Source organism: Haliaeetus leucocephalus, unplaced genomic scaffold, assembly GCF_000737465.1.
Source record: "Haliaeetus leucocephalus isolate CR32 unplaced genomic scaffold, Haliaeetus_leucocephalus-4.0 Scaffold173, whole genome shotgun sequence".
NCBI lineage: Eukaryota > Metazoa > Chordata > Aves > Accipitriformes > Accipitridae > Haliaeetus > Haliaeetus leucocephalus.
Window position 1 is genome coordinate 4,441 of NW_010972609.1, and position 14,306 is coordinate 18,746.

At 41.2% G+C, this 14,306-nt stretch overlaps 2 protein-coding genes across 2 annotated transcripts; one reads left to right on the top strand and one right to left on the bottom strand.

Annotated features, from left to right (window-relative positions):
* Positions 1-468: 468 nt before the first annotated feature.
* Positions 469-1,416, bottom strand: LOC104829568 (olfactory receptor 2D2-like). Its single transcript, XM_010563897.1, has one exon. It carries the CDS (start codon positions 1,414-1,416, stop codon positions 469-471), a length of 948 nt encoding a protein of 315 aa, XP_010562199.1.
* An 11,430-nt stretch (positions 1,417-12,846) lies between these two features.
* On the top strand, positions 12,847-13,785 carry LOC104829569 (olfactory receptor 5AS1-like). The gene has a single exon (XM_010563898.1). The coding sequence runs from the start codon at positions 12,847-12,849 to the stop codon at positions 13,783-13,785; it is 939 nt and encodes a 312-aa protein (XP_010562200.1).
* The last annotated feature ends 521 nt before the right edge of the window (positions 13,786-14,306 follow it).

Consider the following 14,306-nt stretch of genomic DNA (forward strand, 5'->3'; position numbering starts at 1 on the left):
TCTTCGGGTCTGAAGAGAAATCACAGTAGCAGCTCATGTTTGCAACATAACTTAAATGTTTGCATGCTCTTACTTTAATTACAAAACCCTTCAGAAGCTAAATACATTTTAAGCTTTATATAAAGCACTTGATTTTTCGTACAGTTCTTTGACTATTTTTTCTTTTTTCTTCTTTTTTTCTTTCTTCCTATGATGCTATTGGCATTTTCCACTTCTATTTTAAATTAATTGCCAGAATGAGGCAGGCTGAAGTTCACAATGTCTTTATTTAGCCCCTGGGGTTTAGGCCAAATCCCAAACGTTATTTAGAAAGCTATTTGTATGCAAGGTCTTTTTTGTTTAGGTGATGTTGAATTTAGCACATTTATGATTTCATCTCAGTCTTTGTAAAAATAAGTCTAGGACAATTACAGGTAAAGAAATAATCAGATCTGAGTATTGTTTCAATTCATAGAACTAAATGCAATACTAGAAATCCCTGAAAAGCCTATCGGGTCTATTCATCGCCCTTCTCAGGGCACGCTTCATGTCCTTGTTCCTGAAGCTGTAGATGAGGGGGTTCAGCATTGGGGCTACAATGGTGTAAAACACTGCAACCACTTTGTCCCTGTCCTGTGGAAGCCTTGACTTAGGACTCATGTATATGTAGATGGCTGTCCCATAGAATATGGTTACCACCATCAGGTGGGATCCACAGGTGGAGAAGGCCTTGGATTGCACATGTGCAGATTTACTCTTCAAGATGGTGGAAAGGATATGGGCGTAGGAGCTGATGATCAGAAGAAAGGGGATGAACACTATGAGGATGCTGAAGATGAAGATGACCAAGTCCATGAGGGCAGTGTCGCAGCAGGCCAAGGCCAGCACTGCTAGCACTTCACAGAAGTAATGGTTCATGATGTCAGGCCTGCAGAAGGGCAGCCGCAAGGTGAGGCTGGTGATGACCAGGGAGCTCAGCAGGCTGCCGGCCCAGGAAGCCACGACCAGGTGAATGCAAACCTTCCTGTTCATGCCAACGGTGTAGAGCAAGGGGTGACATATTGCCATATATCGATCATAGGCCATGACCGCAAGCAGGACACACTCTGTCATGCCAAAAGCCAGAGAGAAATACAGCTGAGCAGCACATCCAGAGAAGGAGATGGTCCTCTTCTTGGTCAAGAGATTCACCAGCATCTGGGGGATGTTGCTGGAGACGTAGCAGATGTCTAAGAAGGACAGGTTGGCAAGGAAAAAGTACATGGGTGACTGCAGCTGGCAATCAGCTCTGATCACTGTAATGATCATGATGTTCCCAACCATTGTGAACAGATAAAAAACCAGGAACACTATGAAAAGAACAGTCTGTGTCCTTGGTTGAGAGGAAAGGCCTTGAAAGATGAATTCTGTCACTATGCTTTGGTTTTCCCTGGCCATTATTATTCCAGTGGTTTAACTGTCAAGATAAGAAATAGTAACAAAGTCAACTCAAATCTCTTGCAAGAGAAGTGTAACAAGAGCTTATATTTCTCTCTGAAGGGGAAAAAAAATCTGTCATGGAAAATAATGTACCAGACACAACATACCATTCATTTTATATTATCTATTATGGTGACCAGAGAAATGAGAAAATGTTGAGAAAGTTTTCTCATGGTCTGTTTATCTGAACACCTGTTCGTGTTGGTTGCAGTCTAATTACACAGATTTAACAGAAGAACACCTAATTTATAACATTTTAATGCCCAACAGAGTTACTACCCTCTTTAGAAAATCAAAATTCAATGTTAGATCAAAAGATTATGTGTTAAAATCCCAGTTCTTGATATCCTTTCTTAACATGGGAAGAAACACGAAACAGGCTTCTGAGTAAAACAATCCTTCAGGCACTCTCATTATGACAGAGATCTACTCTTTTGGACAAATGTCCATAGACTTGTATCCTTTTCCTGCAATAAATTCATAATAAAATAAAAAAATAAAATAAAATAAAAAATAAAGAATTCAGCACACAGACCACATCTAACAAATTAAATATGTCCAACCACCTTAACATATATCTAGGATCTTATGGCATTCTCATCACTGTAGCTCCTACTGTTCATGTTCTGTCTTTACGCTGTATTGTCTAAGATGTTTCAAGGCTTTACGCTGACAAGAAAGTTTCCGAGTAGTATATGGTCACAGTTGCTGCATCCTGAGTCTTCGTGAGTGAAAGGAGAGTAGCAGAATGCCTACATTAATAATGCTGTGGAAGACACTAATAAATGTCACTTGATATGCTGTAGGGTATCTGAGACATCTGAAGGCAGCCGTCACATTTGATGCAGGGATGTTGGAGGCCTTCTGCTCCTCTGGAACGAAAGTTGGACGAATGACAGGTCACACCGGGATGTCTCAAGTGGTACCAGATTGCTACAGCTGAACAAATTATTTGGATGCCTACTTGATACAGCCAATGGACTCTAAAGAGCAATTCAGATGACCAGCTAGGAGGTGATAACTTTTGCTATCTCAACTTCTCAGCTGTTCCTGAGAACCTGAGCAGCCCTCTGGACTTAGCCTTGACACCTGGTTTATTCCTCACTCATGACAGAAATTTATATGTATAACTTATATATAAATGTTTATATGCAGATGCCTAAATCTGGTGCCTTAACCTGAAACTGAATCCTATCCTCTGTTTTTAAGACCAAGCAGACTCTCACAACCTGAATTAGCAAGTATGTTGTCAAGGGAAAGTATTGCAAAATGAAGCATCTTTCCAAAACAGAAACTGTTCTGGAAGGGAGGTTAAGAAATAATCCTAAAAAGTTCAATTCAAGAAGGCAGTTTGATTACTGTCTCAGGTGGGTGAGGTGGCTGAGCTATCACCCCACTCAACATGACCAGAGGACTCTGTCTCCACTGCAGCCCAGGGAGCCCAGACTCCTATCTCCTAGTCAGCAAAGGCAGCTGCATCCCTCCTGACTTTTTAAGGAAGGATTAAGGTGTCAGAGGATCTCTTGCCATTTTAGGTACACCGTGGTATCCAAGACATCTGTATCAGACAAGCACATATGATAAAAGAGCTGCAGAAGACTTTTATCAACTGTATCATCTAGCTTTGCACTGGCACCTGTGCAAAAGTGGCAGTCAGCTCATATGTAAACACCAAAATTTCAGTGAGATGGGTCTGATCCCTGATGTTTAATGAGATTAATCCAATTCTTATTCAAGACATGAACTCTGTAGACTAGGTGGACTCTATCAGTTATGATGTCAACTACAAGAACCTGAATAATGTGAAATTCAGCATCCTTCTTAAGATGGATATAGAACTTGAGAGACATCTTTCTCTCCTTTAAGCACATATGCACAATCATTTTAAAGCCTGTGCCAACATAAACAGCTACATCCAACTTCTGATTCTGTTCAGGCATTTATAATTTACATAACTACACTGCGTAGACAAAAAAAACCAATTTTGCCTTCAGTAAACCAGTTGTGGTAATGGTTTTGGTGAATATCATACCACATTAAAAAAACATCCTTCAGGATCTGAAAACTGTAAGCCTCTGGGAACAAGAAGGAAAATTTACTCTAGCAATAGTATAAATAATTAGAGTGGGATTTTCTGTAGGATTTAGTTTTCTAAATACTTTGGAGTATCTGAGACCAAGTGGCTCATGAGAAGTTCCACGGACTTGAGATCTGTGCTTCTAGATCACTTACCTACTTCTGAAAATCCTCTCCTTATATTATTGATGTTAGTAGATAGCACAAGCTCTGAACTCTACTTCTTTTGATTTCAAAGCAGTTTGAAGGGTGAGAGTCATTTAGGTTTTATAGGTGAGAAAAAGTAGACAAAAATAAGGTAAAAGTACTTCGCTCTAGGCTGGAAGAGGTTTCTTAGAGAAACCATTATCTTATCATGGCATATCTATCAGGACGACAAACATACCTTGGACCTACGTGAATTCTCATATAGACCAAAATAGCTTGAAATCATCCTGACACATCTCTTCGAGATTTCCAAAATTAAAGAATGTTTCTTCTGTACCTGAACTGATGAATCTGCAAGAAGGCTGAAACTCATCCAATAACAGGAAAACTGATAGCAGAATACACAAAAGAAAATTGCAGACACCCTCCCCAGTCTCAAGAAGTGTTAGATATTTGTAGGTAAGAAATAAATATGGAGTGGCTTGGTCCTTCGCAAAGATTTAACTCATTCAAAGCAATAGCAAAGTAGTGGAAGAATTGAAATCACATTTCAAAATTTCCCTTTTGAGACACCATAAGTAATTTTAAAGGGAAGTGGTCCCAGAGGTATCATTGCAATTACTTCTTGTAAGCATGTCCTGGTTTTGGCTGAGATAGAGTTGATTTTCTTTCTAGTAGCTGGCATGGTGTTATGTTTCAGATTTGGTATGAGAAGAATGTTGATAACACACTGATGTTTTCAGTTGTTGCTAAATAATGTTTATACTAAGTCAAGGATTTTTCGGCTTCTCATGCCCAGCCAGCAAGAAGGTTGGAGGGGCACAAGAATTTGGGAGGGGACACAGCCAGGGCAGCTGACCCAAACTGGCCAAAGGGGTATTCCATACCATGTGATGTCATGCCCAGTATATAAACTGGGGGGAGTTGGCTGGGAGGGGTGGATCGCTGCTCGGGAACTGGCTGGGCATCGGTCAGCGGGTGGTGAGCAATTGTATTGTGAATCACTTGTTTTGTATATTCCAAACCTTTTATTATTATTATTGTTATTTTCCTCCTTTCTGTCCTATTAAACTGTCTTTATCTCAACCCATGTTTTGCTTTTTTTTTCAATTCTCTCCCCCATCCCACTGGGGAGTGAGCGAGCGGCTGCATGGTGCTTATTTGCCAGCTGGGGATAAACCATGACAAAGCACAAGCTCAAGTATGCTTTAAGTATTTAAGTCATAAGCAATTGTAGTTGTAGTAAAAGACATTAAAATTTCCTGTTCTCTGTTCAAGACTTGGTCAACTGTACATTACACTTCAAATCTTAAGAGACCAAATATTTTAATAGATTTATGGAGTTTTTAGAGCATTGTCTAAACATGGAATTTTATCTAGTTATTCCTATTTTAAACCAAATTACTTCTGTGAGGGTGAAACACACCAATACTCCAATTTTGGTCTGAAGACATCAGGAGATGCAGAATCTGATACATCTCATAAAGTGAAATCCTTCTCAGATATCTGAAAGTTAGTTATCTAGGTCTAAGCTACTAACTTTCTCTATAGTTAACAGCGAAAATAGCCATTTTCAGAGCACAAGGGAAACATTTTTCTGCCTGTTTGAGCTGGCCGTTCATTGTCTGTACTCCCACGCCGCTGTTCCAACAGGGCAGCCCCACTTCTAAGAATATCAGAATAGCTCTGCGGTGAGAGACGAGTCGAAGGAATCAGCATTTCTAGAGCAATTGATCTCTTTGTTTGGAAAGAGGAGGGCAAATACCTATATTTGGTCAAATGACTTGCCAAGGGCCAGTGGAGTGGGAAAGTGGTGGTGGAATGGGCAGTCTAGACAGATTCTCCTAGCACCAGGTATTCATCTCTTTCCCATCTGCCTGGACCCAAGACGGACACCTCAAGAAGTCAGAAGAGCTTCTGAGGGAACTGCACAGGATTCAGCAAATATGTTTGGGCTTTGTTTTTTTTTAACTTCAGCTGTTGGAACTGCAAAAATTTGGACTCAGTGACTGCGTTTGTTTCATGACACATTTTAGATGAGGTGTCAGTGCTGGATGAGGTGTGCCAAAAGTTCGTTCAAACTTTTGGAGGCCTGAGGGGAAGTAAGACCTCACTTTGGACCTGCTTCCATTAGGAATATAAGCATCTTCAGCCAGGATAAAGAGATGCACTCAACTTTGAGGACAGGTCATCGGCTCTAACTCCCTCCTGGTGCTAGGTGGTTATCCATAAGTGTTTCTCAAAAATGAGACATGTTCTTTTTTTTCTTGTGTCCAATAGCCTACTACACTAGAAAGCGGGAGCTCTGTCAGACAGCTGTGATTTTCTTCGCCAGAGCTGGAAAAATTTTAACAGGGAAGGATCATAATATATTTGTCCAGTTTCTGATACTCCTTCTCTGAACATCTATTTTTGGCTGCCATCAGAAATCGATACCCCTGGGCTGACTCGTCTCTCACCGCAGAGCTATTCCGATATTCTTAGAAGTGGGGCTGCCCTGTTGGAACAGCGGTGTGGGAGTACAGACAACAAACGGCCAGCTCAAACAGGCAGAAAAATGTTGGCAAGCTCTGTTTGGTGATCTTTTTTTATACTGCTGCTTCAGGAGAATCTCCAGTCTTTCCCTGCAGTTGCTCACTCACATCTCTACACGTACAGTCTTCTCTGATACGCTCTTTTGCACCAGGATGCTGGGAGGGGAAGCTGAATTTCTGGAATGAGTTCCCCTCTAAGTGTATAAAGCTATCCTTGTAAATGAATAAAATACAGGGGAGTCCAAATAAAGTGAAGAAAAATACCCTCTATTGATGACATCCCCATACTAATCATCATCTGTGCACTGGCACGTTGCATTTGCCACTGAAAATCAGACTTCACCTATTTGCATATCGGGCTAATCTCATATAACCAGTGAGGGATGAAAATGAACCATTTTCTTGTATCTAAAGATAAAGGATTCCTGAAGTTCTTGATGCGCCTTCAAAAAAAATTTCATATGCCTATTGCTATTGAACTTCAATTGAAACCTCAGCAAAGACATTGACTTTTACTGCTTAATATAACCATATAGACCAGTTGTAGATGGCTTAATATGCCTCCTGCGCCACTTTGACAATCACTGCCATAATTCATTTCTCATATGAATACCTTGTATTCTTACAAAGCATATGTTAGCCAAAATGTAGAACCAGTGCACAAGAATACAGTTAAGGTGTGAATATTCATCTGTTTTCACACTTCTCCATATTTGCTGTGGAGAAGGCATTTCTTAAGAAAAAAAAAAGTTTTTTTTCCTTAAGCAAAGTTCAGGTATATTATTAATGTATGGGGTTTTTATTGTTTGCAATGCAACCAGAGTAGATTTTCCTATCTGTCTTTTGTATGGTGCTGTCAGATATGAAAATGTGCAACATGAAAAAAGTTGTGAATGATTTATTTTTCTCTTTTAAATATACTATCCAGTTGTGAAATTCGGGTTGGGCTATAGTACTGGCTTTAAAATTCCCAAGACTTTGGGGATCAAAAAAATTAGCATTCAGTCTTTCAGTGCCATTCTCTCCTCTCTTTCCTCTGTATTTTTTTTTTAATTCTGTATATAAAAGACAGAATCGTGGTATCATAGAATCACAGAATGGTTTGGGTTGGAAGGGATCTTTAAAGATCATCTAGTCTGCCCCCCCGCCATGGGCAGGGGCACCTTCTACTAGATCAGGTTGCCCAAAGTTATGTGCAAAGATGCACATATCTGTCATGACGACCTTCCTTATACCCATGGAGCATTATAAATTTGGAATCAAGGACTTTCAAAGCTTCAAACCCAAGACTCCTGCTGCAGAACGTAGCTTGAGTAAATCGAATTATGCTTTGCTAAGATACCTTGTTTCCTCTAACTAGGCTGTTTTCCATGGGAAGTCTTTTGTACTCTCTTAAATACTTATGCACGTATAATATGCGAGAGGAACTGTTTAGATGCAGTGCAATCCATAGAGCCAACATAAACTCTGAGAACAAGAAGATTAAAGACTAACACATAACTATCATTCACCTTGGACTGCACATGCATACATATACACACTGAGTAGTATTTATTACTTTGGTGGCACTTCATAGAAACATCATAGAGTAGCCCAGGTTGGAAGGGACCTTGAAAGATCATCTGGTCCAACCTTTTGTGTGAAAGGGAACCTAGATGAGATTATCTAGCACCCTGTCCAACTGCATCTTGAAATCCTCCAGCGATGGGGAGTCTACCACATCCATGGAGACATTGTTCCAGTGAATGATTGTTCTTACTGTAAAAAATTTCTTTCTTACGTCAAGGGGAAATCCTTCCCTATGCAACTTGTACCTGTTGCCCCTTGTCTTCTCCATACGGCTCCTTGTGGAGATAGAGCCTTTGTCCACTCCTTAAGTACTTTGCATCTGCATATATTAGAAACTATATTTCCACTACTTGGGAAGCTGTGGATCTGTGAAAACTTAGTATCACCTAAAGCGGGTATTTCAGCTGATTCAGAAAGTGAGGTTTATGTTTCGTTCGTTCAATTTGGAAAGCAAAAGGAGGGGTTAAATGGCATAGGGCAGCCCTTATCAGTGGAGTCTTAACAAGTTCCTCAACTTCTCCAAAAGAATCACTCCTCTTACAGAGATTCGCCCTCTCACTAGCTTTATTCTGCTAATTCATGGCCAAAACTGAGCCCTCCTGTTACTACTTCCCAACTCCACCTAGAAGCTGCCAGGGCCTTGAGGGCACTAATAGGTCTTAATGGCCCTGACGAGTCTCAGCTGGACCACTCCACACACATGCCCCTGCCCATGGCCCAGGAGCCCCATTTAAGCCCAGTCTAGAGCCATCAGTCCTTCCTTGACTGCACTGTTGGTGTGTCTGGCTGTAGCTGCGTCTCTGCCTCCCGTGATGGACCCTGGATCAAGAACGCGGCTTCATCTCCAACCCCGTTCCTGGCCCATCTCCCTTTGCTCCTGATGATATGCTGTGGCTGGACCCTGTACCTACTTTGTTGCATGCTGGGGCTATTAATGGACCTCATTGCCAGCCCTTGGCTCTACCTGCTGTCTTCAGCCCCTGGAGGTCTGTGCCCCAAGAGTGAGGCACTGCCTGCTCTTGTGCCCCCCTTGGCTCCTTGCTCCCTGTCCCCTGGGGACAGTAGCCAAGTGGATATGTTGCAGGAACATGCTTCTGCATCTAAACTTCCTTGGACTCTGAAAGAAAACGCTGCTCAGTCTCTCTAACCCAGGTATGAAATACCCCTGAATATCTTCAATATTAAATCCCTTTTCTTTTTCTTCACGAAATGTCTTGGTTTTTAGGGCTGGACTCTGATGTTCTGCTCCATCTCTCCTTAAAGCTCTTTTCTTTCTGTTCCCAACCTATCACATACAGCAGAAGTGACTAGGAGCTCTCATTCTACCAGCTGTGTGCATTTTCTGTATTTGTAGTCACAAATACATAGCTCATCATTGCGAATACAATTTAATAGGAGGGTGGGATCAGCTGTGGTGGTCAAGCACAGGGCTTGGTCAGACAAACTGAGCAGCAGCCTGCTTAGAGACCACCAGCCCCCTTTAATGCCTCCCTTCTCTCATCGTCCCCTTCTTGCTCTTCCCTCATCAGCCACAATACCTCAGTTTCTCCACCATTGTCTCCTTCCAGATAAATGACCCACCCTGATCACTTCCCCATGTTTGTTCCAGTTTTGCTGCATTCACACCTGATTTTGCTATTCCTGATACCCAGGTAATCTAGACCCGTGGTGTTTCTGGTATCATTCCCAGGCGCTGTTGGCCTTGTGAGGGTCTGCTCCCCAAAGGGTGGCCAACACTTCCCTTCAACCATCTGTGAAGTCTGCCCACCACTAGCACCTCTGGTGCCCTCCTAACCACTGGTGAAATCTGGCCATCTGTCATGGTGCTGTTAATTGGACAGTTCCTCAATGTTACTTGTTATGTCCAGGGGTTTCTCATGTCATGTCCAGTAGTTTTTCATGGTCTGTTCAGCGAGTCTGACGTCAGGTTAGGGACTAGTCATCCTCCCAAATACCTTTTCTAAGATGAACATTGTCACAGGCGTGTCTGAACCCCTCTGTTTCTCCATGGCTAAGATTCGTGTCCCTATTTTGTGTATCTAACAGGGAAATGGGCAATTTGTATTTGCTTGTCTCTGAGCACTTCATTATCGAAGGGGTGAAATATGTACCTCCTAAGGTAATTTTTCCTAAGTGTTGCACACAGGAAGAGCTTCCCCACAAGTATTTTGAGACAAAAGCTCTCCTTTTCTCTGCTGCTTGTGAGGGCTTCTGTTGATATGGTGTGGTCTGGTGTTGGTTCTGCTAATGAATAAATATTTCTGAGTGGTGATCCATCATCTTAGATGACATTTTCTATTTAAATCCACAGCAGGGACTTGCATATTTTTTTCTTTTAAAAATAGATGGGTTTTCTGTATCAGCAAAGGGTCCTATAAAGATGTCACATAGAAGTGATTGCATCAAGCTGTGTCTGATTGCTGAACCTTATCTGGGGAATGCACATAAGTAGCATTCATTTATTTGATCTTAAAACAGCACTGCTCATTAGTAATGTTAAACCTGGCTTCTGCAAACTCAGACTTACACTGCCAATTGGAAATGTTCCTGGTTTCAAACACATAAGCCCAGATTATTCTTAGCAAACATCCATGAGGAGCTGGTGGTGTGGTTTAAGCCCATCCAGCAACTAAGCACCATGCAGCTACTTGCTCATGTCCCCCCCCCCTCAGTGCGATGGGGAAGAGAATTGGGGAAAAAACAAAAAGTAAAACTTTTGGGTTGAGGTAAGAATGATTTAAGAACTGAAGTAAAATAAAATGTAATACTAACAATAATAATAAAATATAATAATGGTAATTAAAGTAAAATAATAATTAAAAAAAACCACTGGAACATTTCCATACTGAGACAACACCAGTAGCATTTTAATTGTTTGTTCTGCACTTCTCTTGAGAACATAATGGTCTCCCGTGTCCAAAAGGAAGATATAAAATCTGTGACATTCCCCAGAAGAAACGTTTCCTGCATCCAGGAAAAAAAAGCATTTCCCTAGCAGGTAAGTCTCTGAATGAGTAAAATTTCCTTCCATTCAGGGAGCTGTGTAGAAATTGTTTAAAGTCAGTTGCCTTGTAGTCTGAATGAATTTTAGAGGCACTAGAGGAAAAGGCTTGCCACATCATGATACAATAAAGAAAAAAATAATTTATCTTTAAAGGGGGGGACTTTATTTTTTATTAATTTTTGCACCTAAAATACTGATCTGGAAACAAATCTCTTGCAGGTGTTCATCAGAGACCACTGAATTTTTAGCAGCTCGTAGGATTTCTGCACCTACATTTCTGAGCATGATCAACAGCTGAAAATAGGAAGAAACAGCCACATGTGTGTAACCATGGAATATTTTTCAGGGCAGAAAGGTTCTTTTTTACTTTCACCAGAAATCTCTCAAATTGCCTGTGATAGCGTCAAAATAAATTGTAGTGTTACATCGTCGCTGTTTAACTGGCCTTTGCTAAAAATAAAACACAATTGAAATTTTGTGGAACTTCTCACCTTATTCTAGGAACATAACTGGGGGACCTATGTCATGACCTGAGTCACACCAGACATTTTCTGGAGTAAACAGTCACATCCAGAAAATGATTCAGATTTTAGGATGCACCAAGCCTTCACCAAGAATGAAGGATCTTGAAAAACAAGATCAAAGCAAGCTGTCTAAAATGGGACTCGCCTCATTTGAGGGTAACCATCTAAAATTTTGGCAGTGAATTTATATTGGTCATCCAGGCTTCCTTTCTCATCAACAGATACACACATAGGCAGGATACGATGCACCTCACCTATCCCTCTGTAATGGTTATAGACAGAGCTGAAGATGATGCACTTGGACTGACCTTTAGAAAGCCAAATACAGGTGAGATTCATTGCTACTGGAGTGCCTGGAAACACTGCTGGGAGCTGAAGTCCTCCTTTCTGAACCCCCAGACTCTACTGTAACCATCTAGTATCCGATCCTGAATGAATCAGCTTAGGTTATTACTATTATTTTCCAGAACATAGACATTTCTGGTTTGTCTGTGCCTTTGTCCACATAGCATTGATATTTACAGGATTATTTAACTGACCTCTGTTAGCAGTTCTTTTACTAGATGTCCTTTTGTAATCTTTCTATTTCCTGTAAATGTAAAGGTGAGCAAGATATATCTGCCATGACTAGAATTTATACTGGCATCAGCAGAAACGTGTCTTAACTTTTGCAAAGTTAAGTTAAATCATGCGCTTTTTCTGGAGAGGTAAAATTAATACTCAGAATTAATTTTCTGGGGGACTGAGTCTAACTCAAATTCAATTAATACTTTCAGCCAAAAAAAAATAGTGTGGAAAATTGCTTGGAATACCTAAAAATATTTGTGTTTGAATATTTAAAAACAATACTCATGGCTTTCTTTTCATCAATTGCTTAAGAATTAATCAGCTTCAGGAAAACAAACCCACAAAATATTTGTAAGAAATTCCAGAATGAGATGCAATATTCCACTTCATTTTAAAGTCAATGATTTGCATTTGTTCCAAACTAATTATGTCTTTTTATTTTTATTAGACAAAAAGAAATCTGCTTATGTTCCAGCATTTCAACCCATTTTTTTTTCCAGTGTTCAATTTCTCTGCTGCCTCAGAAAAGTCATTATTAACTGTGCCTGAACTCCTTACTCTACTGGTCACACAGGTAAATGTGTAGCAGCTGTTATACTCAAATATATTTTTCCTCAAGTGATATATCATACAAAGTTTCTTCTATACCTGCACTATGGTCTAGCTCTTAAATAAAATCCCATCTGAGGTCCTATTTCATATATATATATATGAAAGGAATAAACAGGAAGGGATTCCATATATAAAGTGTGTTTGTAAAGCTTTCTTTGAATGTCCTCTGAAGCTTTCCTTTCAATGGGCATCACCTAAGCCACTGGTTTCCCCCTCTGATATTGGGCGAGATGCTTACATTTCCAGTACCTCTATCTTGTGAAGGATGTAACGTGTTTGTGTGTTGCTTACCCACCAGGACTGGCTGATCCCCTGACAAATCGTATGTGTACGAAACCAAACACAAGGTAATGAAATGCCTGAAGAAAACTGCACCGTACTGACCGAGTTCATTCTCTTGGGTTTCACCGACCGTCTGGAGGTGGAGATACCTTTGTTTGGACTTTTCTTACTCATCTACACCACCACCTTGGTGGGGAACGCTGGCCTCATTTTGCTCGTCCAGCTCAACGCCTGCCTTCATACCCCCATGTACTATTTCCTAAGCAGTTTATCCTTCTTAGACCTTAGCTGTTCATCTGCCATTGCTCCCAAAATGCTGGTGAATCTGTTAGCACAGCGGAAGACCATTTCTTTAATTGGCTGTGCAACCCAGATGTTCCTCTTCGCTGCCTTTGCTGATGCCGAGTGCCTCATTTTGGCTGCGATGGCCTACGACCGCTACGTGGCCGTGTGTCATCCTCTTCTCTACACCGTTGCCATGTCCCGCAGGGTCTGCACCTCCGTGGTAGTTGGGGCTTATCTCAGTGGGGGTCTGACCTCCCTGGTGCACACGTCTTTCACCTTCACACTGTTGTTCTGCGGCTCCAACGTGATCAACCACTTCTTCTGTGATATTCCCCCGCTGCTGGAGCTCTCCTGCTCCAGTACACACGTCAACGAGATCCTCCTCTTCACCCTGTGTGGCTTTATACAAACCAGCACCTTCCTGACCATCGCCGTCTCCTACGCCTGCATCCTCAGCACCATCCTCCGGATCCACGTGGCAGGTAGCAGGCACAAAGCCTTCTACACCTGCACCTCCCATCTGATGGCTGTCGGGTTGTTCTACGGCTCCCTCCTCTTCACGTATTTACAGCCCAGCTCCAGCTACTCGCTGGACACGGACAAAGTGATCTCTGCATTTTATACTGTTGTCTTTCCCATGCTGAACCCCCTGATTTATAGCCTGAGGAACAAAGAGGTGAAGGATGCCCTCAGGAGAACAGTAGAGAGAAGAGTGTTTTCTCAGTGATTTTCTTAGAAGTGAAAAGGTATTGTGTGTTTCTGGTGTAATACACAATAAAAGTTACAAGTTATGGGAACCACCTGACTAAATGTAGGTGACTTGTTAGGAATATCTGCATCTGAACTAGCTTCCCAGGTTCATTTGGTAATCCCTGGAAAAAAGTAGTCAACTTAGAAGGTGATTCACCTTATCATAAAACATAAAACCATCCAGGTCAGATGGATCCCGTCCCCAAAGGATCTCTTTCTCCTCACTGTCTATGAAGGGAGTCTATCCCAAATGCAGAAGAAAGTTATATTTTTGCAGCTTACAATTATTGAGACAACTCTCAACCAAGATGTTTTGAAGAAAAGTCTGATTTAGAAAACTACTACATATGATAGTTAAACCTTACATATAGTTCAGACAACTACAACATACTTCTACAATTGTATGTATTAAATTTGGAAAACTAAAAGCTTTTGTACACTGGAAAAGACTTCCCTTATTTGGCAGCCAGCTCTGCCATACCCTCTACAGAGAGAGGA

Coding starts and splice junctions, on each gene's coding strand:
- LOC104829568 (XM_010563897.1), bottom strand. CDS start 1,416: ATGGCCAGGGAAAACCAAAGCATAGTGACAGAATTCATCTTTCAAGGC.
- LOC104829569 (XM_010563898.1), top strand. CDS start 12,847: ATGCCTGAAGAAAACTGCACCGTACTGACCGAGTTCATTCTCTTGGGT.